Source organism: Parasteatoda tepidariorum, chromosome 9, assembly GCF_043381705.1.
Source record: "Parasteatoda tepidariorum isolate YZ-2023 chromosome 9, CAS_Ptep_4.0, whole genome shotgun sequence".
Taxonomy (NCBI): domain Eukaryota; kingdom Metazoa; phylum Arthropoda; class Arachnida; order Araneae; family Theridiidae; genus Parasteatoda; species Parasteatoda tepidariorum.
In genome coordinates, this window is record NC_092212.1 from 79,890,215 (window position 1) to 79,916,742 (window position 26,528).

General features: G+C 28.0%; 1 protein-coding gene across 1 annotated transcript in view; it reads left to right on the plus strand.

The window, feature by feature from the left end:
* The first annotated feature begins 7,781 nt into the window (after positions 1–7,781).
* LOC107452533 (peptidase hillarin) overlaps positions 7,782–26,528 on the plus strand; it is a 71,574-nt gene continuing 52,827 nt past the window's right edge. The window contains exon 1 of the mRNA XM_071185159.1: positions 7,782–8,853. Coding sequence (XP_071041260.1) covers positions 8,308–8,853 — 546 coding nt within the window. The 5' untranslated portion in view covers positions 7,782–8,307. The remainder of the gene's footprint in view (positions 8,854–26,528) is intronic.

A 26,528-nucleotide genomic window follows, 5' to 3' on the forward strand; every position in this document is an offset into this window, starting at 1 on the left:
AAAAAATGATTACTACGAATGCATCAATGCTGATGATACAAATGTAGAAGAATAATTTACTATTTTGCATTATTATTTATACCATAATTGAAAATATGTTTTCTTGAATGTTTGTATTTGGAAATCTATTCTTACAATAAATGACTTACATTTTTTTGATTATTTCTCGTGTTTCATTCTCATGTTTTATCTTCAATTTCAACTATTCACGTACAATGTCTATTTATCTTGTACTCACATTTAATCCAAGAATAATAATGTCGGATAGGACAAACGCGAAATGAGATATTCTTCATAGTTCTGAAAGTAAATCAGCATAAATTATAGGAGACTTCCGACAATTTTTTTCCCTGCAGAATATAATAATTAAAACAACTTAAAAACTTTTGCTGAAACATCTTAATCTTTTGCTTGCGGCCTTGATAGGAATGCCACGTAATTTTGACCACGGTCAAGCGACGGGGAAGTGCCTGAGCTGGTATCCCTCTCTTAAAACTCCCCCCCCCCTTAATCAACGAGAGGACTTTCTACCGCGACTAATTTATCGCGCACTTCGCTGCTTATATACGTCGTTTAGTTAGTCGGCTGCTAGGATCGAACTCAGAGCCCCCATTTTATTTCATCAATGGTATGATCGCATTGTGCCACCGACATTCCTGACTAGATTGCCACAAATAGTCCTCAGCGAGCCGCGATGGCTTAGGGGGTAGAGTGTTCGCCTTCCAATGAGTAGAACCGGGTTCGAATCTCGGCGATGGCTGGTTGATACGTACCCGCATCCATCCGGCTTGCAACGACCACAGTGCTGGCGTGGGATATCCTCAGTGGTAGACGGATCATGGGTTAGAGTCCCTTTAAAGTCAGCCTAATCGTGGGAGGTTCTCGTGGTCTTCCTCTTCATGTAACGCAAATGCGGGTTAGATCCGTCAAAAAGTCCTCCACGAAGGCAAATTTCTCCCAATACTCGATACAGGAGTTTCCTTGTCTTCTGGATTGGGTTCAAAATTACAAAGCTACGTAGTTGAACATCAGTAGTCCTAAACCCAAAATTGGATCGGTTTTTCAACGACGGATATAAAATAAAATAGTCCATCAGCGAACCGGTGTGGCTCAGGAGATAGAGCGCTTGACACCCATTGGGGTAATAAATAATTCGGAATTTCCCCATAATTCTGAAACTAAACCTAAGCTTTAACATAAAGGAAACTAAAAATTTTATGAAAAAAGACGTTTATGAACAAATTTTTAAGTTTTTCCAATTCAGCTATATCTGAGACTCATAAAATTTTTAAGAATTAAGAACTGTTCATTGATTTTGATGATTTTTTCTGGCTAGAAAAACAGCACCAAATTGTTGATTTTTAAAAAAGTTTGATAACTTTTAAAATATTTAAGTTATTTGTCCCATTGAAGTTCAGAAAATTCCTTACAGCAAGAAGGTAGGAATAGTTAACAATAAGTATAAGCCTTATGTATAAGGCTATTTCATTTTCCTATGGCGAAGGAGTCTCGAAATACTGCTGGAATTCTATCCAATGATAAATGAATTAATGTAACAGAATATATAGTTATATATTAATGATGAATTAATATATAACTATATATTCTGTTTTTGGTGAGAGAGTCTTATTTTGCCTTATTACAAAGGTATGAATTTAGTATAGTTTGTGGCTAAGTTATTTTTAAAATTGTTGCCGCGCATATTTTTGCCAAACGTCTCTTATTTCATTTTGTTGTTTCATTAGCTTTCGTGCTTCGGTTTCCATATGGAAATTACATTCAATTTACAAATGAATTAGGGTGCACAAAAAAAAATATTTTGAAAAAAAATTGTGAATTTGAGTTTGTGAATTGTGATTATAAATGATGTCACAATGAATTGTGATTATAAATTTAAAATCCCTGTAATTTAAGCGTTTCTAAAAATAATTTACTTTTGTTTTTTACTCCATTTATTTACAATGCCTCAAAATAAGAGCAAGTGATATCAAAAAAGTTTTACAGTAAACATCCTCAACTTATGAAACTGAAATTGTTTTGGAGATGGTAGCCACAAAATGAGAACAAGAAATATTAAAAAAGTTTGCAGTAAACATCCTCAACTTATGATTATATTGGCGGAAAATTAGGTGCGGTTGGAAGTTGCATGGTTTAATTGACTAATTGAAGATTGTGATGAAAAATAGGATAAGGAAATATGACAGTTGAAGATTAAAACTGGATCGTAATCATAATAAAACTTTTATTTAGTAGTATTTGTGGAGCTCGAGATACAAATTATAATTCCATCCATAAGACTTACTAAGTCTAATAAATTTTGCATAATAATATTAATCAGGACAGGCCAAGGGAGATAAATCCCCCATGACCTGCCTAATCAAAAGTCAAATTAAAAAGTGATGGAATTGTTCCCAACGGACAGTTAGGACCATGGAAGAGATCCAAAGTTGGTGATTTTTCGAAAGATAACACAGCCAAAAATAAAGCCAACCCCCCATAATCAATATTAGTTTTGATAATACTTTGGCGATCAAGAATCGCCAACAAGACTGTGAGAATTAGTACAGTCAAACCCTATAGTGAACACGGCTTATAGTGAACTCCCGGATATAGTGAACGAAATGCTCGGTCCCGTGCCTTGCTATACTCGTATAATGTTATTTTTAGTGGATATAGTGAACCAAAAAAGTGAGGAAGTTGGATATAATGAACTTTTTTCTGTCTTCGACTGATTCTCCCCCCCCCATTTTCTTTGTAATAATTTTGAAATTTGTACTTCAAAATAAATACATATACAGTCGAACTCGTTTATAACGAGCTCGGATTTAACGAGAACTCGGATTTACCGAGGGAAACGAGAATATTTGGTTGGATCAATGTTAAGTCTATGGAACAGAAGTCGCTTTTAACGAGCAAGACCCGGTTTTAGCGAGCAATATTTTTCTGTCTTGCAATCTTTTTTTCAAAATGATAAGAAATGCGCGCGAAATACGAAAAAACCGCGAACTGAAACTTCAAAGTAAGCTAACAAACTACTATTTTAAATATGTAGATTAATGAAAAAAAAATGTTTTGGTAAGAATCTTTTCCTTTATTTTTCTTTCCGTTTATTGCTTCTTTCCTTTAAGACTGTAGCGCAACTTGAAATTTTTTACTGGTTGAGGGGGATAGTTATCATTAAATTAAGAAAAGTATTTAATTAAATTAATTAAAGTAAGTAAGTATTAATTAAATTTTATGTAAACTCAATAATTCGACCTCCCAACCCCCCACCCCTCTTCTGGTTGCACGCCTGCCTTAAGGACCCCGTTTATTACGAGCACTCGGATTTAACGAGTACATGTTACGGTCCCTTTGTGCTCGTTATAAACGAGTTCGACTGTACTGATTTTTAAAACCATCTATATACTTTTATGTGCTCGAATGGCAGGTTAGACAGGTTTAAAAAGCGGAATAACAGAAATTCAGGAAAAATTATCTGAGAGTCGGGAAGTGTTTCCATATATAATGTTGAGGATTGCTTATCAGCTACAGATTACTAATTTTTATTTGTACGCAAGACGAAGAGTGATGAAAAATAACACATTTTTTGCTATTACATAATATTTTTCAGTCATTTATATGAATATAATGCAATAAAAGGGAGGAGTTTGGGAACCCTTAGTGAAATTCCCTGCGCAACGGATATAGTGAACTCCCGGATATAGTGAACCGAAATTTCGGTCCGTTGAAGGTTCACTATAGCGGGGTTTTATAACCATGTAACTGAAACATATTTGTGGCAAGAAATTAAGAATAAAAAGATTTTTGTTTTCCTAATAAATAAAATAATTGGTTTAATTTAATTAACCCTTTGCTTACGGCTGGTACAACATGTGGACCACATGCGATGGTGCAACGTGGTTTACCGTAAGGAAAGGGTTAAACATTGGTTAAGAAAGGTAAAAAAAAAATAAGTTTAAGACATTAGAGAAATTTTTAAAACTAGAAAATATGTAATGACTATTGTGGCATCACAATAATATAGGGATTGTTTTTGGAGATGCTGCTACCGAAATATTTATTATTATAAAGCAATATGCGATGTAGTTTTTACTAATGCTGATGCCAATGTTAAGAAAGCGTAAAAAGTAATAAATTTATCTTATATATATCATAAACGTTTTCCAAATTGCACAAATTTAAAACATTCCAAATAATTTCAAAAGGATCTCCACTAAAAGATCTGAATGACGTTTTGCTTCTTTTTCACAGACAGAAATCTCAAATAAGCTTTAAAAATTTAAAATTCAGAAGGAAATGCAAATTTAATTCATGAACTGTTTGACAAAAAAATTTGAAACCTGAAATGCGAATAATTTTGGCTAAATGCCATACATTGATTTGCCTAAATAAATGAAGAGGTGTGATGTATGGAGCGGTAGACAAGTCAATTTATCATAAAAGAATAATTTAATTATGATTATACTCTTCAATTTGTGAAGAAAATTTTTTTTAATGAACTAATAGAACATATTTCTGACAACAATTATTTCTCGAAGATGGGAAACACACTATACCGAACACGCAATAGTTGAAAATTAATTAAATTTCTTTTGTTTTGACCTTTTGTTAAGAATCAAAGTTTGCATGCATTAATATAACACACTTTAGCTATTAGTTTTTATAAAACATCTAGTTTTTGACTATAGTTTTTAAAATAAATACATAGTTTTATGAATAAATATTAAATAATGAAAATTAAACAAAGAATAAAGTACCCATTAAAAATATTAAGAGGAAAGAGAAATTTAAAAAAAGTTTTTTTTTTCTTGTGTAAATTTAAATGGGGAAAATGTTTTATTTTTTTCAGTCTTTATAAGTAAAATACATGGCCCTTCACTTTCGAAAGACATGAGGGGAATATTCGGTATAGGTAGAAGTTTATGACTAGAATGATGTGCCCTCCGTTTTTCGTTCAAAATATGACAAAAGTAAAATGATTTTCCCCTTTCTAGTTTACTTAAAAAATCTAGTTTTTTAAATTTTTATTTTATTTCATTATTTTCTTCTAATTTCATGAACACTTGTTTAGGTTCGATAGTGGACGAAATTTAAATTGGCGATAAAGTTTGCTTGAATTATTCAAAAACATTTACAACTTCTATAATCAATCATTTGTCACGGAACCTCAATTGAATTTGAAATACTCTAGTTATTAAAAATATATTCTATTTGGCGTTAAATATTACATTATTCGCCGTTAAATTTTGAAAAATGATTTAAACTCTTATTGCTATCCAGCACAAAGCTCTAAATTAAAATTTGAACATTCCTGCTTGTCTAAAAGTAGTCAAAATTTAGATTCATGATAAGTTCCCATTGGCGATAATATTTTACAAATTCTGCTTGCAGTAATCAGAAAATGACTGGCATTCCAAATTCGTATTGTTATTAGGCTTGAAGCTGTAGATTTTAGCTCTCCAGTTTGTTGAAAAGTTGTCCTAATTTTGATTGATGATAAATTCTCATTACCGGTAATTTATACTTTAAAAAACTTATATTGTCACCATACATAGATGAATTTTTTACTCTCTAATTTGTTTTAAAGTAATGATAATACTGATTAACGATAAATTATCGTCGGCGATGTGACGATAAAGTTTTGCAATGGTCAGAAAATGATTAAATCTTGTGTTGTCCTTAACCATGGAGCTGCAAATGTGATTTTAACTTTCTAGTTTGAGAGAAGTTGTCGTAATTTTATTTGGAGATAAAGTCTTACTGACGATAATGTTGATTATAAATTCCATAATCAGTGGTCAGAGAGCGATTGAAACTTCCATGTCATAATGCGCAGAGTTTCATATGATATTTTAACTCTCTAGTTTGTTGGAAAGCCGTCATAATTTTGATAAGTTCTCATAGGCGGTAATGTAAACATTTATTCTTCTTGCAATAGTCATTAAACTGTTGAAGCTTAGATATGCAGCTGTATATGAAATCTTAGGCTCTCTAGTCTGTTGGAAAGTGGTCGTAATTAATTGACGATAAATTCATATTGTCGATAATGTTGATAATAAATCCTACTTGCAGTGCTTAGAAAACAATTAAAACTTATATTGTCTCCCTGCACATAGATCCACATGAGATTTAATTAGATTTGTTGGAAAATCTTCGTAATTTTGATTGATAATTTCTCATAGGCGATAATGTAATCATCCATTCTACTTGCAACGGTAAGGAAACGATTGAGACTTGTGTAAACAATAGATATGCAGCTGCAGATGAAATCTTAGCTCTCTAGTTTGTTTGAAAGTAGTCGTAATTTTTATTGACGATAAGTTCATCTTGTCTATAATGTTGAAGATAAATTCTACTTGCTGTGGCCAGGAAACGATTAAAACTTGTGTTGTTATTAGGCTGCAGATGAGATTTTAGCTATATAGCTTGTAGGGAAGTGGTCATAATTTTTACAAGAAAAATTTAAAAAAATAAACAAAATATGTTGTATTGAAAATTTGTAAAGGGAATTTATTAAAAGAACAATAACTTTTTTATATTGTCTAAATTTTAATTTTTCAAAATTTAACTTATGAGTTTAAAGCGATAAGTAAGTTTGGAGACATTAAGACAATTTACTTTTTGCTCACAAAAAATGTCGCTGGAAAAAAAATAACAAAACATGCTGTGCATTAAATTTTTAAAGAATTTCATTTTGCATTAAATGAAAAATATCGCTTGAATTCTAATTATTCAAATTTTTATTTATATATTTAAACGCTTTGTGAGTCTAAAATAATGAGACAATTTACTTCTTGTCAACAAAAATTTAATTAATCCTTCTGACAACAGAATGCATTTTAGTTAACTATAGAATGGATTTAATATTCGAACTAATTTTTGTTTATTAAAAATCCTAGTTTCTTAAAACGTAGAAATACATATGTTTCATATTGAACTCTTCAGAAAATTTTAAAGAAACTTGAAACATTGATAACCTCAAAATTTAAAATAATATTGCGGCATAGGAAAGAAAATTTAATTAATGTGTTTGTCTTGCGTGTTAAAGTTCTTAATAAAAATACATTTAGTTAAAAAGTGAATAATAACTGTTTTAATATTGTTTAGATTTTAATTCTACGTACTTAATTCTTTTTAAAAATTTTATGCAATTTAGGATTACAAAAGAATGAGACAATTACACTTTTTTCTTGGAAATGTAATTTATTTTCTGATAAGGAAATGTTAATAGTGTTGGAATGACCTTTAAACTATGATATTCGATAGTTAAAATATTTTATGTTAAAAAAAAATCCCAATTGTTAGGAAACAAAAAAAAAAGTAAAAAGAACATATATATTTTTGATTAAATGATTCTAATAATTTTAAAAAGATTTAAAATAGTGATCCGGGAAGTTTTCAATAATAATAATGATGTCGGGTGAAAAAATTAACAAGACTGAAGAAGTTTAATATAAGATGAGATTTATACGAATTATAATATGAAAGAAGTTCATTCATTCAGAACAAAAACCTCAAAGACAATTGATTTAATTTACAATTTCAAAAAAAACTATTAAAATTAAAAGTTAACAGTTCTAGAAACAAAGGGTAACAAATAATTGATCAGATATTGAAGAACAAAAAAATATTTATTATTTCTCGCCTTCAGTTCATCCCTATTATTTCCTCAATTGCATAGACGGTGACGTAAGAATTCCCTTCTCTTTTTCATCCACGTTTAACCTAATTGGGAAACATTCTACGGATCTTTTCTGCTTACCTGTGAAGAAAACAGAAATCGCCAGCCACCTACCTGCTTACCTGTGACCAGATGGCGCTCTGCCCACCCACCTCAACCTAAGTGGGATGTGAAAAAAGGCCTTGGGCTCGGCCAACTAGTTTCAAAGTTCCATGCAAAGCGAGATACGCTTCAACGATCATCCCACATTCGTCAGAGAGGCTGTCGGCCATAATGGATGCTTTTTTCTTCCGTTCTACCTGCACATTTAAGTAAACTTGCGGTGTTTCCACCAGCACTAGTTTTTGATAAAATGATTATTTATTCGTGAAAAAAAATTGCGAAATCATTCGATGAGAGATGCTGTTATAAAGTCTGAAGATTTAGTATATTCTGAAGTGAGAAAATCATTTGCGTGACTGAAAATAATTCCAAAAATATCGTCTGCGTGATAGAGATTAATTAAAGGATAATAATCGTTTGCAGAATTTAAAGTATTTTTGATCGGAATCGAATAAGTGTTGCCATTCCACACAAAGCAACAGGTATCTATAAGAAATTCAATTGGTTTTTTAAAAGTATGAATGGTGGTTTTAAGTGAAGTTTCCTTCTCTAACTCTAGCAGCATGAATAGATACGAAAACAGCTGCCTACGCTGTGGACAAACCGTGTACCAAGTGGACAAAGTTGGTCCGCTGAAGGACTTCACCTTCTTCCATCAAGGATGCTTCAAATGCCTCGTCTGTGGCACTAAACTTACGTTGAGGACCTACTACAACAATCAGCAGGACCAAGATGACAAGGAAGTGTATTGTCAGAGCCACATGCCAAAAACTGGCCCAGGACATCTGGATGGTTCGTCTGTTGGTATTAAAGCTGCCTTAAGTGTACCAAAAACAAACCATCTTGTCAACGACCAAATTCGTGGTTTTGGGAAAGGTACATTTGATGCGGATGCCTTGGGCATTAAGAGTGCTTTATCTTCACCGCGAACACATGAGCCGGATATCAGAAATCAACATAGTATGGCCGGACGATTCGATGCTAGTGCACTTCATATAACTCATGCATTAAATGCCACCAAAGTGCAACGGGGATATCAATATGAAAGAAGAATAGATGATTATCTGGTAAGATTCTTGTTATCTTTTCCTCATTGATGTAAATTACTAATTCATTTTTATCATCAAATGATATGAACCGCCGTCATACATAGTACAAATTCATGAATGAAGGATAAAGGATTATATGATAAAATTATCATCACATATTGATAAACTTGCTATGAATTATCGTTCATAATATGGAAAGATTATCCTTTACTAGATAATTTGTAATGAATGTTTACTCACATATAACAGTATGGATACACATTTATGTTAATAATCTCTTAAAATTGTCAAAACGAAAAAAAAAAAAAAATAGATGATTATCTGGCAAGATTATCTTTTTTTTTAAAAGAGTATATTATTTATTAATTTACTACTAAATGATATGAAGCACCAAAAAAACATTCTCTCACCTTGTTTATCAGTTTTAAATCTTATCAATTTCCAAAAAGGTTATTTTCAAAGTCTATGGTGTCGATAGTCGTTATGTCCTATTAAAAACTAAAACATGATAGGAATTATACATAATTGGAATAATGTATATTTACTTCTAAACTCTGTCTAAACTAAGTCATACTTCTGTGAATAAAACTAAGGTTATAATTTAAATACTTTGTTAAATTCAACAGGATTCTTATTATAAAAAAGTAATAATAAAATAAAAAAATAAATAATAAATAACAAAAGTGTTGGCAAAAGTAAAAAAATAAGGCAATTTATTTTCTTACTTTATCTAATTTTTTTCGTTTTTTTTTCCTTCAGATTATTTATCTAAACTATTTAAATTGCTAGTTTGATAAATATTAAATTAAGCATATATCGATTAAATAATCGGCTCATCGAATAACTATAAGTTTAGCAAGTCAGTTATATCTACACTACCAATCATTAAGTTCAATATACCTCTGCATTTTAATTTCCCAATAAAAGTAGGCAAAATATGTATGTCAATGTAATATTCGAAAAGCTGTTGTTTGTTAAGCTGCTTTCGTATATTTTTACTCTAAGGTTTGGTCGTGAAAAAAGTTATTGGCAAATTTCATGAGAGAGTTTACTATAGTTTGTGTATTTCTTTTTAAAAAAAAGAGTAGAAAAAAAGAGGGGAGAGGACGAGGGATTTATTGGAAATAATAAACAGTTTTGTAGGCTCAGATTACTTATACGTTGTTTGTTGTTAAAATACCTCAATTAGATAATAAAAAAATAGGGATTAAAATACTAATGATTTATAAATATGGGAAATGCTTTTTTGTTGAAATGGTAAAATTGCTAATTTTGGATACGTAACTCTTAAATGTTATATTAATGTTGCTTTTTGCTTAAAATAACTCACTGTGCCATTTCTGTGGTTGTTGAAAGTTAAAGAATTAGTTCTCCAATGAAATAAAATAAAGAAATCCAGAAAAGTCACAATTTTAATGCTGTATTTTTTTAAGCCGATCGCCTTTTACTCAACATTGTCAGGAATGAGATAATCACACTCCACTAAATACTTTTAATGTGTGTTCTGATAAATTGTTGTTGTTAAAAGTAAGAAGTCACATTTTTATGTTGGTCCTTAAATATTAAACAAAATAGATTATATGCATTACATACTTTAAATTTTTGAAATTGAAATACAGATTGTACCTTATTATATTTTTCTTAAAAGTAAATGAGAAACTAGCTAAATATAAATAAATTCTAGAAATCGGAAACTGAAACAGGAGGGTACACTAGAAAAAGGAAGGTGGGGGAAAAACAAATCGAAACCCAAGAATACTTTGCGCTCCATGGAGGGATCGAGTAGGAGCGGGGGGGGGATAACAAAAAATATATATTCATGACATTTTACTATTAGAATAAGATATTCTTCTCATTTAGATCAAATTTTTTTCTAAATCGAATTATGGAGAAAAATATCAAATGCAAGAGAAGGGATCGTTTCTAAGATGCAAGAAAAAACATTATTTTTTTTTTTTTTTTATTAAAATCAAATTTTTAAAATTTTATTTTAATCAGATTTTTTTTAAAATCTAATTGAGCAAAGATGATATTTACAGAGGAATGGGTAGAAACCAAGACGTAAAAAAAGAGAAAAGAATAGGGTTTTCTGTTTTATTTAATTTTATTATTATTAGTAATAGTAAAATACAAAGAACCTAACATACTAAAAATGTTCAAGGTTTCTCAAATAAGGTAGCTAGGACATATTTTCCGATATAGCGATGAAGATGTTGTTAAGCAAATAACCTTCCAAACACCAGAGGGAAAAAGAAAAAGAGGAAGACCTAGAATAAGATGGTTGGATAGAGTTGAGAAGTGGTTAAAGGACTTGGGAGTTAACAGATATGTTATATGAAATATGGCATCGAATAGATCTAGATGGGGTAAACTGACTGAGACGGCCTTAGCCGGTAACCGACTGTAGTGTCCAAGAAGAAGAAGTATTAATATTTAAGTCCGATTTTCTTTTTAAGCAGAATTACTAGGTAAAAGTAACAAATACAATAGAAGAGGTGGAATTCAGAGTGTGAAAGACATTTTTCTTTTTTTATATAAATAAACTGTTCTTTTTAATTAAATAAACTTTTAGTTAAATTTATTTATTTTTAAATAAATGTTCTTTTGAATTATTGAGTGAAAACATCATTTGTAAGAGAAATAGGGTGTAAAAAAGAAATAATTTTTTTAAAAATTAAAATCTGATTTGTAGTTTTTTTTGTATTTAAATCGGATTTTTATTAAAATTGAATAATTGAAATTGAGTAAAAATATTAAATATAATTAAAGGCTTGAGTTACAATATGTAAAAAGGGAACATGATTTCTTTTTAAGGAAATCAGATTTTTTTTAAACGTAAGTAATATTTTTTTAAACTGAATCATTGTGTTAAAATATCAAATATTAAAGATTTCTAAAATTATTAAATGTAAACTTATTATCTGTAGTAAGTGTTAATTTACATAGTTTTACAGATAATTGTCTTATGTGTCTCACTTCCGTTTAAGTATACATTTATGTATACTTAATTCTGCGTTTAAGTATATATTATTAGTAAGTAATATTGTTTCGCTTATAAGTCTTAAAAATTTCTTATTAGACTCATAGAAATAAAAATTTTAAGTTCTGAAATGTAAAATTTTTATACATACTTACAATAACAGACTAAAAAAAATTATTATAGTTTCTTTTTATATATTCCGATATTTAAAAACTGTCTGTATTTTTTTTCCCTTCATAGTTGTCTGAATATTTATATAAATGTTTTGCAAACTTATTTTAAAAGAAAATTTAATGATTTAATTTCTTTTAAAGTGTTAACGTTTTTTTATACCGTTGCTTCAAACCTCTTGAAAAACATGGTAAATTATGACATATTTTTTTGTTCATTGCTTATTTACTTTAATTAGATAAAATAAAGACTTTTTTCTTTATAAACTCAATAAGTTTAAAGGGTTGATTTTTATCAGACTTAAAGTCTTAAAGTTTTTAACACCCTCATTGGATAATAGCCAAATTTTAAACAACCCAAACTTGTTTATGGGTGTCTGCTCACTTAATTTTAATACGTATATTCTAGAGCTAGTCTTCAAGTTTGGTCACAGGAATTACAGGACCTAGGATTCATATTTCATATTTCGTAAACTTAAAAAAAAATTTAAAAAATTCACAATAATGGTTTAACTTTAATTTTTCAAACATCTATTTTTATAAATGTTCTAAAATATTAATTTCCAATTTTTTCGAGAATTTATTTTAGATAAAATCTAAATGTTTGATTGTTTATATTTTTATTAATATGTGAAATATTTTTATTAAATGAAAAACATTAATTGTAATTTAAAGAATACATATTTCGATACACAATTTAACTGTTTGATTAGTTTACAGTACAGTGAAAGCTAAAACAAGAAACTTTTGCTTGTTTTCAGTAAATCACTGCCAGTCCCTTTTTGAATTCATACAGAATAATGTGTTAATGCGAAAAATAAAAAACCTTACGATTTTTTTTCATTCAAGACTATTCGAAATGATATATATAAATATATATATGTAAATATATATATGTAAATATATATAAATATATAAATAAAAATGTATCTAAATAAAAATATATATGAATATCTATTCTCATGGGAAGGAGAATTGAAATTTTATTAGGATAAAAGTAACACAGAAAAATTTTCTAAAATAGAACACGATGAGAAATATGTGTCCTAAATATACAATTCTTTTTCGAAAAAAAAATGTGAAATTGTCAAAGATCTTTGTGAAAATTGAATTGTTCACAGGAACAATAAACAATTTTTTTTTCTTCTAGTTAAATTTTTAAAAAAAAATCTAAATTCTAAATATATATTTTTCAGACACTAAATCAGATTCAAATGCATCAAATTTAGCTATGGAATTGTGGGAATTGGGTCGGCTGGTTTGCGAAGTCCAGTCACCTATTAAAGTTTACGAAAAATGCTCCAGACCTTGGCGTCTAGATTTATAATCTGTGAATAAATGATAACCTATTCATATAAATCTAGCTTTTATCGGAGAATTCGAATAATTTATTCAAGGCAGAACGTAGCATCCAACTTTTGCCGGAAATTGAACTGCTTTTTATCTCGTCAGGTATTTTTATCGTTTGAGAAATAATGACGTAATCATTTGTTCATCATTTCTACCTGCAAGTATGACGTCACTTTCAAGGTTTGAATCGTTTGAACTGTTGAGTCCAGTTTGGAACGGTGAGCATTTATTGTTTCAATCACTGAAAAATATTTGCAGTAAAATAAATAAAAGTATTTTGATAACCTTCAGACAAAAGCGAATGGCGCAGTATATAGGTAAACTTTTCTTCGAAATGACGGGATGTATATATGTACTGAGAACAATGACGTGAACTTACCATTTTATTTTTATTAAACTTTTAATAAGCATTTTTTTTATTTTAATTCAATACTTGTTATTTTATGAATTGATGTATTACATATGGTCACATCACATGCTATATCAAGAGTAATAAAATTAATCATGATTTTAACATTTTTAAACAAATTTTGTTTTGAATTTTTTTCTAAACATTTAATACTTGGAACAAAATTATAACAATAATTTGTTTTTTTTCCTCATAATTATTATTTTATGATTGGATTAACATATTATGAAATCACATCATGTTTCATATCACACACGATAGTAAAATTCATGATGATTTTAATGTTTCGAAATAAATTAAATGTTTTGAAACTTTTCTCCAAACATTTAATTTTTTGAAGAAAAAAAATATTTTTATCATAATTATTATTTTATGATTGATTAGCATATTATAAAATTGCATTATTTTTCATATCATAAGCAAAAATAAAATTCATGATTATTTAAAGTTTCGAAACAAAATTAAATGTTTTGATAAAAAAAACGTAATTCTTCACTTCATAATACTTATTACTTTTTATCATAATTGTTCATTTATGTATATTTAATTATCATATTATGTATTCACATCACATTTGCTATCACTAGTAACCATCGAATTCAAAGAGAAGGAAGAATAAATTACTTTTGTGTGTAAATGAGCAAAGTTAAATATCGCGAATAAAACATTTTTATGTGGAATTATTTATATTCATTGTGATAATTAATTAATCATAATATTGATGTCTGGAAACAAATTAAATGTTTTGAACGAAGTTATTTTTATATTGTTCATCGTTATTACATAATTGATTATCATATTATATAGTCACTTCAACTTTAATATTACATTAAGAAAGGAAATTAAACATGGTTTTTATGTTTTTCAACTAATTAAATGTTTTGAAAAAGTTATTTCTATATTCTTTGTCCTTTTCATCCTTATTATTTTATTATTGATTATCATATTATATAGTAACATCAATTTTAATGGGATATGAAGTAATAAAATTAATGTTTGGAAACGAATTAACTATTTTGGAAAAGTTATTTTTCATAGTTCAGATTATTATTTTATATTGTTTATTTTTCATTATTATTATTTTATGAATGATTATCATATTATATAATCAAATAAATTTTAATGTTACGTGAAAAATGAAATTAATAATGGTTTCAATGTTTTGAAGTAAGTCAAACGCTTGGGAAAATAAATTTATGATTTTTTTATGAAACCAATTAAAATTTATTTTTATTCCTTTCATAATTGCTATTTTATGATTAATTATTATACTATATAATCACATAATGTTTCATATTATAAATCATATTAAATAAAATTTTAATTTTATGTGTTTCAGAGCAAATGTTGAAAAAAATGATTTGAATATAAATGCATAAAATTCTGTAATCGCACTTCCGTTCGAATTTAAAACGACAAATTAACGTGGTCATAAAACGTAATAAATTAAGTTTAAAACGAGATTTCTGTTGAAGTTTTTAACAATATTTGGGAAGGATCTTGATCTTAAATCTGGGGGGGGNGGGGGGGGGGGGTGTTAGTACACTCTCAAAGCCTTTACAACGACTTTTCATTTACAATTGCATTTTTAAACAAAATTTTAATCGATAAAGTTATTTAATAGTTTTTGTTGTAAAATTTACGTTTTAATAGGTGGTATATAAAACTCTGTATTTTAAAGAACAATGAATCATGACGGTAACAAAAAAAAAAGTTAATATTGAAGGATAAAGGAAGGATTTTCGCTGATTTTTGATTATGTGATTAAGTACTGTTAACATTTTCCTCAATAAAAATGTTTTTCCTGTGTTTATTCGTGAATATTACATTACTTCACAATTTCCCATTTTTCTGTACCATCCTGAACCAAATCCTCTTAAAGTTGAGCTTAGATAGGACTCGCATTAGCTAGAGTTCAAATAATTATTATTTTGTTATTCTAATTTTAGTAATTAATGAAATAAAATGAAAGCAGCTGATTTATAATCTTAAAAGCTGTATCTTTAACTTCCTGAAGTTGAACTTAGATAGGATTTGCATAAACCGGAATTCAAATGGTTATCATATCATAATACTAACTTTAGCAAGAATGATATAAAATAAAGACAGCTATATCTTACCCTCCTAAAGTTGAGCTTATTTAATATTCGCATAAGTTAGAATTCAAATAATTATTATTTTACAATACTAACTTTGGAACTAATGAAATAAAATGAAAACAGCTAATTTATAAACTTTGCAGCTGTATCTTATACTCCTAAAGTAGAGCTTAGGTTAAATTAGTATAAGCTAGAATTCAAATAATTATTATTTTACAATGCTAAACTTAGCAACAAATGAAATAAAAGGAAAACAGCAGAGCTTAATAGCTGTATCTTATCCTTCTAAATATGAATTTAGGTAGGACTTACATAATCTAGAATTTAAATAATTATTGTTTTACAATACTAATTTCAGCAGCGAATGAAATAAAATGAAAACAGCTAATTTATAAGCTTAACAGCTGTATCTTATCCTCCTAAAGTTGAGCTTAGGTAGGATTCGCATGAGCTAGAATTCAAATAATTATTATTTTATAATACTAAACTTAGCAACGAATGAAATAAAAGGAAAACAGCAGAGCTTAATAGCTGTATCTCATTCTTCTAAATATGACTTTAGGTAAGATTTACGTAATTTAGAATTTAAATAATTATTGTTTTACAATACTAATTTCGGCAACGAATGAAATAAAATGAAAACAGCTAATTATAAGCTTAGCAGCTGTATCTTATCCACCTAAAGTTAAGCTTAGGTAGGATTCGCATAAGCTAGAATTCAAATAATTATTATTTTATAATACTAACTTATGCAACAAATAAAATAAAATAAAAGCAGCTGATTTATAAGCTTTGCAGCTGTATCTTATATTCCTGAAGTAGAGCTTAGGTTAAATTTGCATAAGTTAGAATTCAAATAATTATTATTTTACAATACTAATGCAACATATGAAATAAAATCAAAGCAACTGGGTTATAAGTTTAATAGCTGTATCTTATCCTCATAATCCTCCTAAATGTGAATTTAGGTAGGATTTACATAATCTAGAATTTCAAAAAATTATTATTTTACAACACTAACTTTAGCAACAAATGAAATAAAAAGAAAGCAGCTAATTATAAGCTCAACAGCTGTATCTTATCCTCCTAAAGTTGAGCTTAGGTATGATTCGCATGAACTAGAATTCAAATAATTATTATTTCATAATACTAACTTATGCAACAAATAAAATTAAATAAAAGCAGCTGATTTATAAGCTTTGAAGCTGTATCTTATATTCCAAAAGTAGAGCTTAGGTTAAATTTGCATAAGTTAGTATTCAAATAATTATTATTTTACAATACTAATGCAACATATGAAATAAAATTAAAGCAACTGAGTTATAAGTTTAATAGCTGTATGTTATCCTTCTAAATGTGAATTTAGGTAGGATTTACATAATCTAGAACTCAAATAATTATTTTAAAACACTAACAATGACTGTGAAATAAAATGAAAACAGCTAATTTATAAGCTTAACAGCTGTATCTTATCCTCCTAAAGTTCAGCTTAGGTAGGATTCGCATAAACTAGAATTCAAATAATTATTATTTCATAATACTAACTTAAACAAAGAATGAAATAAAATAAAAACAGCTGATTTATAACATCAGTAATAATTAATTGATTTCTAAACGTTATTTTAGGTTACAAGATCATTATTTAATACTTTCATGTTAAATATTATGTATCAGTTTAAAACACATTTTTGCATAAGACGATTATTCACTTATCCATTATATTAGACAAGTCATTATTCGTTATAATAAATTACTATTCATGACATTGAAAAATTATTTCCCATAAGCACTATTCGTCATATTGTCAAGTTAGCGAAAATTTCAAAAAAAATTTTGATTAATAGATTCGTATGTGAGTTACTTTTTAATGACGTTGAGTGCTTCGAAGAAACTCATACACCTGTTTGGTTAGCAATCGAATGAAATCAGGTGGTAAAGCAACTACTGTTATTGAGTGTCGTTACCAAGACAACACATTACTTGAAAAAATATAATAACATTCAAGTGCGAAATCCTTGAAAAGGCTTTCGGGAAAGTATATTTATAGATAATACTTTTTGTGTTACATTGAATTAATAGAGTAAAAGCAGCTAGTGGATGAATCATCAAATATCCTCGGTAGGGAAAGTTAAAATAGTAAAAAAGTAATAACCCAAAGGATAGCATAACGAAATGTCGGTCTTTTTAATATTTCACAAACATAACTTATAAGGCAAAATTAAGAATCTTTGTAACTGAGTAATGGTGAGACAATAGTGGCCACTTTTTTCGCAAATTAAAAATTTTAAACAATTAAAAAAAATGATAACATTAATAATGTTAGTCACTTCCCTTAAAATGTTTCTCATTAATTATGGTAAAATATTACTAATGAGAAAAAAAATTAAAATTAACTCAAAAAATTATGGCAAGCATTTCAAGGTTCGTTACTAAAATGAAGAAAAAATGAAAAACAAGCGTAAAGTAAAGTAATTTTTTGAACATTACGAAACATTCAGAATAATTTCCAAATTTATTAAAATAAAACAACAATAAAATGCGCACACTTCGCACTGCACTTCCAACGAAAAAATTGGCGACTGGTTGACAATTTTTTTAATCACCATTTCTTTTATTTATTCGCCCTGTGGGCCTGTAACTAAAACAATTGCATTGCTGTTGCTCTGCCAGTTTTAATGCGATGCGTTGAGGTTTAAAACATAGGCACTCTAATAGGTCATGACAAAGTATATTTCATTCATTCCATAGAATGAAATGTTGGAATAATGAAAGTTTAATTTTAAATGAGTTACAATTATTTATCTTCTATTTTTAAATTATGGTCTTCCATTTCTTAAATTGTTAGTGTCGAGGTTACCTTATGACTAACATCTTTCCATTTGTAACTGAATTTTCAATTAGAGACTTCAAATACATCATGGCATTCCAGTGAGTGGGCAATCAAATACAAATAAATTATATTTAATTAAAAACTAATTGTACCATAATTAATTACAGCAATTAAAAATATTAAATATAATTAATTAAATTAATTAAAATTATTATTATGATTAATTAAATTAATTAGAGATATTAATGATATTAATTAAAATTTATTTTAGAATGATTAACAACTTTTCAGTTTTAATTTGTTTTTCCCCCGGTGATTCACAATACACTGTCACATTCTAGTGAAGTACTATGAAGTACCAATAAGAAGAAATTATTTATAATTCCTTTACAACCAGAGAATTTTTATTTGAAAAAACAATTTTGAACAAAAAAGAAAGTAGAATTGTATTAATCATCTTTTGAGCAGTATATTTACTAGTCATTATTGTAATAAATAGCTAATTAATTCATATTAGTTATAATCTGGTACCAAAATTTTCCCGACTTTCCTTTGAGGTCTTTGATCTGAAAGAAGAAACTCGTGAATTATCACCAGCAATTGATCTTTTTGATGCCGTAATCTTCGACATTTCCTTTTTTACGTTTTGGTGGCAATTCAGTGTTTGTTCGTCCGTGAGAAAGAGCATTAATCAGCCTTCCATGTTATCCTGCTGGCCGGCTTCTGTCTCAAAAGTTACTTAATATACGTCTCACAAGCAAAGAAAAAAAAAGAGAAGAAAATAGTGTATGAAATTCTTGTGTGTATTTTTGTAAGTTGTAGGTTAAAATAAGAAAGCTTTTCATTTCAAGCAAATGGTTTGCGATTTTTGATTAAAAAAATTGCATCTATTTTGGTTTCTTCAGATGTGGTCTACTGATTTGGATGTAAACGTTTTTGAATCTCTTAATTCTTATGAACATTTAGAATGTTATATGCCGTAGATTAAAATAAGACGTTTTTTTTATTACCCTCAATGATCTAGAATTTTTGATTAAAAAAGTTTACACCTATTTTGGTTTGCTTTGTTTTTCCTTTTTAACTGTGGTTTAATCTAGCTACATCTAAAAAAAAGATTTTTTCTATTTTGGTCTTTTTTTTTAGATGTGGTTTAACCTGACAGCAGAAGCTTTTTAACCCATTAGCAGCCAGGGTTACCATTTTGGATCCTTTATGCTTAAGAAGTTTTCAATTTAATTTTAAGTTTAAAGCTATATATCCCGCAAAAGAATAAGGAATGGCTGCCAAATTTTACTGCAGTTATTCTTTATACCAGCTTTAAGTATAATTTTTTAAATTGTTCATTTATATGGATTTTCTAATAATAATTCTAATCTGAAATAATTTTGATCACTACTTATAATGAATTCAAATATATATGCGGATTTTCAAACAGCGCTGCATTTAAGTGCTTTTAAAATTAAACAAATTTTGTTTGCTTCTCTACGACTGAAAAAAAAGTAAAAGTTCACAAAAATGAACTTTAACTGATTCTCAAAAATCATGTCATTGTTAAAGGATAATATGCTCTCTTATTTTAATTGTTTTGAGCTTATAACAATTATTCATGACTACACTAGTGTTGCTTATTTTTAATCAGCTCCCTCTGCACTAATTATGAAAATGGTGTGAAATTTGAACTCGAAGAAATACCTGAAATTAATCTTTAAAAAATTACTAAATCGTTTGAATTTTTAAAATTACGCCAAAATTTAAAATTTTTCCAAAAAATGGCAAAACTTCGCCAAGTTGGCTAATTTTTTTTTAACTGAATATATATATTCTTTAAATATTTAAGCTATTTGTTCTTTTTAAGGTACAGACGATTCTTTTCAACAACTTAGAATATATAGTTTAAAATTAAAACTCTGCTTTGTCTTAAAGAAACTTAAATATTTTACACGTTTCGTAGTTCAATATACTTCTAAAAACAACTGTAAGGTACTGTCAAGGGGAAAAGATATTTTTCGAATCATTTTGCCTAAAATGTCATGAAATAGGAACATTCTGGTTAATAAAAAAAATTACAACTGTGAAATAAAACATACAAGATGCATGCATACCGGAAGCTAAACACCTCTTCATCCGTTCGTAAACATTGCATTGAAAAATGTTTCAATATGGCAGAAAAAGCAATTGTTCCACAGGTAAACAAATGGCATTCCACCCTTGTATTCTATCTTACGCCTATAAGTTGTATGGACACGCCTGGAGGCAAATTGGCGCCGAGACTTTTAAGGTCTCATTTAAATTCTCTTTTACAATTTTGGATGAAGTTCGAACAATTTAGTATCAAATAATAATACTTCATAATAAATTCATTTATTATTCATCTACAGATAACAGTATTCCCTAGAGCTAAGTAGTATATAGATTTATCGTGATATATTGTCATATTTCTTAAGTATTCTATGATGATAATTTAGAATATAATCTCTCAATGTATCGTAAATGTTATGTCTCATGATAAATTTTGAGTACAACCGTTAAGTATAATTAAAGACACTGAGTATAATACTATATATATAATGATATATTTGGAAGTTATTTTCTAAAATGATATTTTAGAATACAATTTCTGAGCACACAGTGAGTATCATTAAGTATCACAAAAGAAAAATTTTATCCAAAATTGTGAAACAAAATTTAAATAAGATTTAAAAATTCTCGACGCCAATGTGCCTCCAGACGTGTTCTTTATTATGTTTTTAATTTTATCCTTTTGTGATTAATGATTATACTCTTACTATCTTTGTGATTAATGATTACAATTTTTAGGCATGATATTCACGATGTATTCTGAGAATATAATTCTAAAATGATATTTAAGAAAATAATATATTAGAATATTTACAATTATAATATATTTACAATGTTCTCTAAAATGATGTTTTAGAATATAATCTCAGAATATATCATGAATATCATGTCTTGAGATAAAAATTGAGTATAACCATTAAGTACAATAAAGGACATAATAAAAGACATTAAGTATACTAAAGGACTCATCAGGTCATATGGCGGGTCCATATAGCGGTGGAAAAATTACTTTAACTGAAAGATATTGAACTAAAAATAAATTAAATTTTGTTACCTCTAGAAAATATTTATTTTTTTACAAAGCGGATTATTTTTTTACAAAGCGGTTTATTTTTACATATCTGCTTAAATTGAAAAGGAGAGTTAGAAAAAAAATTAAAAATAAGGATTTAAAAATAATTATTTTCTCTTTATCTAAGAATGTAGGAAATCTATCTTAAGGAAATAACCTAAACAAATATTTATTATTATATTACTGGAATAAATATCATGGAGTTTATTTAAATTTTAACATTTCGCATAATAAATTTATTACATTTAACTTTTTCGGTTACGCCGGGGCATACACGTCAACCAGGCATTAAAAAATAAGAACCCAATGGGTTGAGTAAGCCTGAATTTTATACGAACGCATGCCCTACTGGTTTTTTGTGGTAATATTCTAGTTTGTTTAATCTAATTGACTGAATATTGTTATTTTTATCTTATTCGATCTATTTAAGTCGTAACTAAGTCGCAGGAAACTATTTAAACTATTGAAAAAAATCTCACTTTTCCATTGTTATCAAAGGTATTGAATGCATCAGCATTGAATATTTAAACTATCGAAAAAAATCAAAATTTTCTGCAGTTACTTAGATTTATTTGCAGTTATTTAGATCAAAATGAAATAGTTATTCATCAATGAAATTTCTTTTATTTCGAAAATTAATGAATGATGAATTTTTGAATAGGAATGAAAAAAAAAAATTCAAACTGCTTTTTTATATTTTATATCTTATTAGTACAAATATAATTCCGAAATTCTAACAGATTATTTTTGTAACTATTAGACTGTTTTTTATAATTAAAAAATACCAAAATGTATTAAAATAATACCATATATATATACTATCAAATTATACCAAGTATATAATATCAAATATATATTCGTAAAAAAATATATAAAACGGACACCTGTGTCCCATCTTCACCAAAGGGTACATCTTAAAAATTTCAGAGAAAAAAGGAACTAAAAATGTCATTTAAAAAAAAATCCGTAGCTTGGAGAGTAAAAGATTACAGATTTGAAACCAGCGCACAGTGGGACAAAATCAGAAAAATGCGGCCGAAATTAGAAAATTAACTTCAATGTTCTAAAAATTGATCACCTATAGGTTTTTTGGGTCGCTGATTTCAAATATGAAGTCAAAATTTCAAAAAAAAAAGAAATGGCGGATCTAAAATGGCGGATGATTATTGAAATAAATTTTAAATAAATAGATAAAAATTATTTACTAGTAGTTTTTGAGATCTTTGATTACAAATTTGTGGTTAATAATTTTAATAAATAAAGTAATGGATGTAAAATTGCAAATATTTATCAAAGCAAATTTAAACTAAATAAATTGAATCAAAATATTTAAGATTGTTAATTACAAATTCGATTATCGAATTTAAAAAAAATTATGAATCTATTTTGTCAGATATAAAAAATTTTGAAAATGTTATAGCAAAAACAATAATCTCAAATTCATTTTTATAATTTTTTCATTAATTTTATCATTATTATAAAAATGACACAAGCTATACAAATCGATATATCAGCCAAATTCGCAAATATTCGCAGCTAATTCTTTTTTAGTTCTTGAGTATATATACCAAACAAATGTACAATTTTCTTTTTACCTCGGCAACGTAAGACTTTTTTTATAGAGCTCCCTAAAGTTACAATTTCATCGTACAAAGCAGAAATAGGGAAATGGCTCTGGTTTTAATAGTATGTATATTAAATAATGAATTCATATATATCTTAGAAATACATTTATGTATAAATCATGCATAGTTTTAATATTTTTATTTACTATAAGGATTTATCATATTAATAAAAATTTGACTGAAAAATTAGATTTTTTTTATTTCGACTTTGTTTCCATTTAATTGCTATTTCCATTGATAAACCAAAGAAACAAAATACACTGTCATATTCCTTGGACATTTTACTACAAAAAACCATATTGAGATTTTTTTTTCTTATAGCTCCATTTTTTTTATTTTTGACCGCGAAAAATGATTTTTGTTCCACAGTGCAGCGATAAGAAAATATGTAATATCTGTTAAGTACTCTCAAGTAATTGAAAAAAATAATTTTTTTCCCGCAGTGTAATAAAACTAAACAATTTTGTAAAATTTTATTTAATAACAGTATAATAATTTTTCTATAATTTGAAGAAAGCTTTTAATCAAAATGAAATATTTCACCATCAACTTACATTGAAAAAAAATCGCAATATTTGAGAAATTTTTGGCAGCAAAGTTGTCAGAGACTATCCGTATGCCACGGGAGGAAAAACCGTTGGCAGAAATTTCCTGTGTGACAGATAGTATGACAAAACACTACGGAAAATATTTGTACTCACAGGATATTTTCCGTAGGTCAGAATACGGCTGAGAAACTTGTCATGAAGATGCCTGTATACCCACTCCTTTGCATAGTGAAACAGATTTCTAAAATTTCGATTAGTTTTTTTTTTTAATTATTCCATTTTTTGTGACATTTTTCAGGTATTGAAAACCATCATGTTTGAAAGTATCGTCGTAAATTTTTTTTTCAACCTTCTGAAACTGGATTTGAATCGAAACCGGGACCTTCCTCAGGTACCTTGACCGCCATACGAGCCGGTATCGAATTATTTGTTGCAACTTCGATATCAAAGTTTTTCATATTCGAAACTAAAGAAATCTGTACCCAACATATACAATTTGCATCAAGGGTTACAGATTTGATTTGCAGAAACAGAAAAAATGCCTCTTTTGACAGATTACGATGTAGTTTAAGAGTAAATTTTTGTAGCTTTAGAGCAGCGGTTCCCAATTTTTTTTTTTTTAGCAATGTAACCCTAAATGATCAAACTTCTTTTTCAACCCTTACTTTATAAAAAAAAAGTGTATACAGATAATTGTGAACGTATTCAACAATAATATTGTATTTTTTTTTAATAAGACGAATGAATTTTTTAAAATGTTTTATCATTAATAATCTTAAATTAGATTTCATGTCCTACAGCTAAATTCATAGTACTATANCATTCCTATTCATTTTAATGTAAAAATATATCGTTTATACGACGCACAGAATCGGTTATACGTCGATTTTTAGATTTTGTTCTTTATTTAATTTTTTATTTTTTCTTGTGTATTTTAAAAAAGGGCGGAATTTGCCAACATGAATGATACAGAAAAGGGTGCTAACAAGAATGCTTGGATGACGACCGTAATTTTTACTAGATGACTGAAAAAACTAGACAATGTTATGAAGAGGCACTAACGAAACATTTTGCTATTCATCGACCAATGTCCAGCGCACCCATCGATACTAATTATTTTGGAAAATGTAAAAGCTCTCTTTTTTCCTGCAAATTGCACAAGTGAACCATTAGATTTTGCCGTGATTAGAAATCTAAAATTGCATCATAGAAAACAGTAAGTTCACAATTGAAGGCATTGTAGAGAGCAAGAAAATATAATTAAAGGTAACATACATTCAAATTGCTCACTGCAATTTTTCTTCTTTGGTTATTTGTTTGTTTTGCTTTGTCTAATTTAGAAATTTATGTAAATCAACACGTTAAACATTAAAATTAACTGAAAACGGAAGTTTTAGAAGTAAAAATCGATTATACGACCTTATCGTTTATACGACGTTTTTCGGTGGTCCCTTCGGCGTCGTATAAACGATGCTCCACTGTATATATAAACGGAGAAAATCCAAGAAGAGAGAAACGAAGAAACTATGTTTTTGTTTGAAATGAAAACTAAAAGGAACTGCTATAAATATTATATTAGGAAAACATTTCCTTATTGGTTATTTTAGTTAATTTTACTTCATTTAGTTACCTAATTTAGTTTGATTTGAAAAGTTCAGAAGGAAATACGAAAGCAATTTATTTTAAATGTGTATCTTTTTCATAATTAATTCAATATATTGTTAGTAAAAACTTCAATATTTCCTTTCTTGAAAAAGGGCCATTTCTCTTTTATGGGCAATTCAGTTTGAATAATTTCATAAAGGCAACCAAAATATTAAATACATAATAGCTTTTTGATTAGATTAGTTTAGTTAGTAGATATAATTAGATTAAAAGTTCCAAAATCATAGTGGGTTAAAAAAAAAGTCCCAAATCTCGGAAGCCCTTTAACGCTTCCACGGAATTCTATGGTTCCATCCTGTCCATGGAACACCTTCTGGGAAAACGCCGTTTTAGAGAACAAAAATTTTCGTAGGAAAATTACAGAATTATAATGTTTCTTAACAAATTCTTTACTATGTAAAAACTCAAACAATAACTACCACAGCTGAACTATCGTTAAGCAAAGTATCATTTTCTTAGAAATAGAGATGAAAATTCGTCGAAAATTCATTGAGAACTCCAAATGGTGTTTCCTGCGTAGTCTACAAGGAATGCCGCATCCCGGTCACGGTTAGAGTGGAAATCGGGTCAAGAACCGACGTTACTATGGGCATCCAAGCGGTGTTGTCCAAGGATGTTAGGGTGGGAGAGTCGTTTACCTTTTTTTTTATTCTAAGTCTTCATTCTCTTTTATTCCACCATTTGTAAGGCAGATATCAGCTGCTATTTTTAGATAAAAGTTGCAAAAACACCTCAATCGTTTTAGAAGTTGGAAAAAAAATCCACATTAAAAAAATTATTCCATATCGAGAATTTTTTATAAAACCGAGTTAAATCAATCAGTGGCGTAATTTTAATGCTTGTTTGAGGGGGGTTATCGATTATAT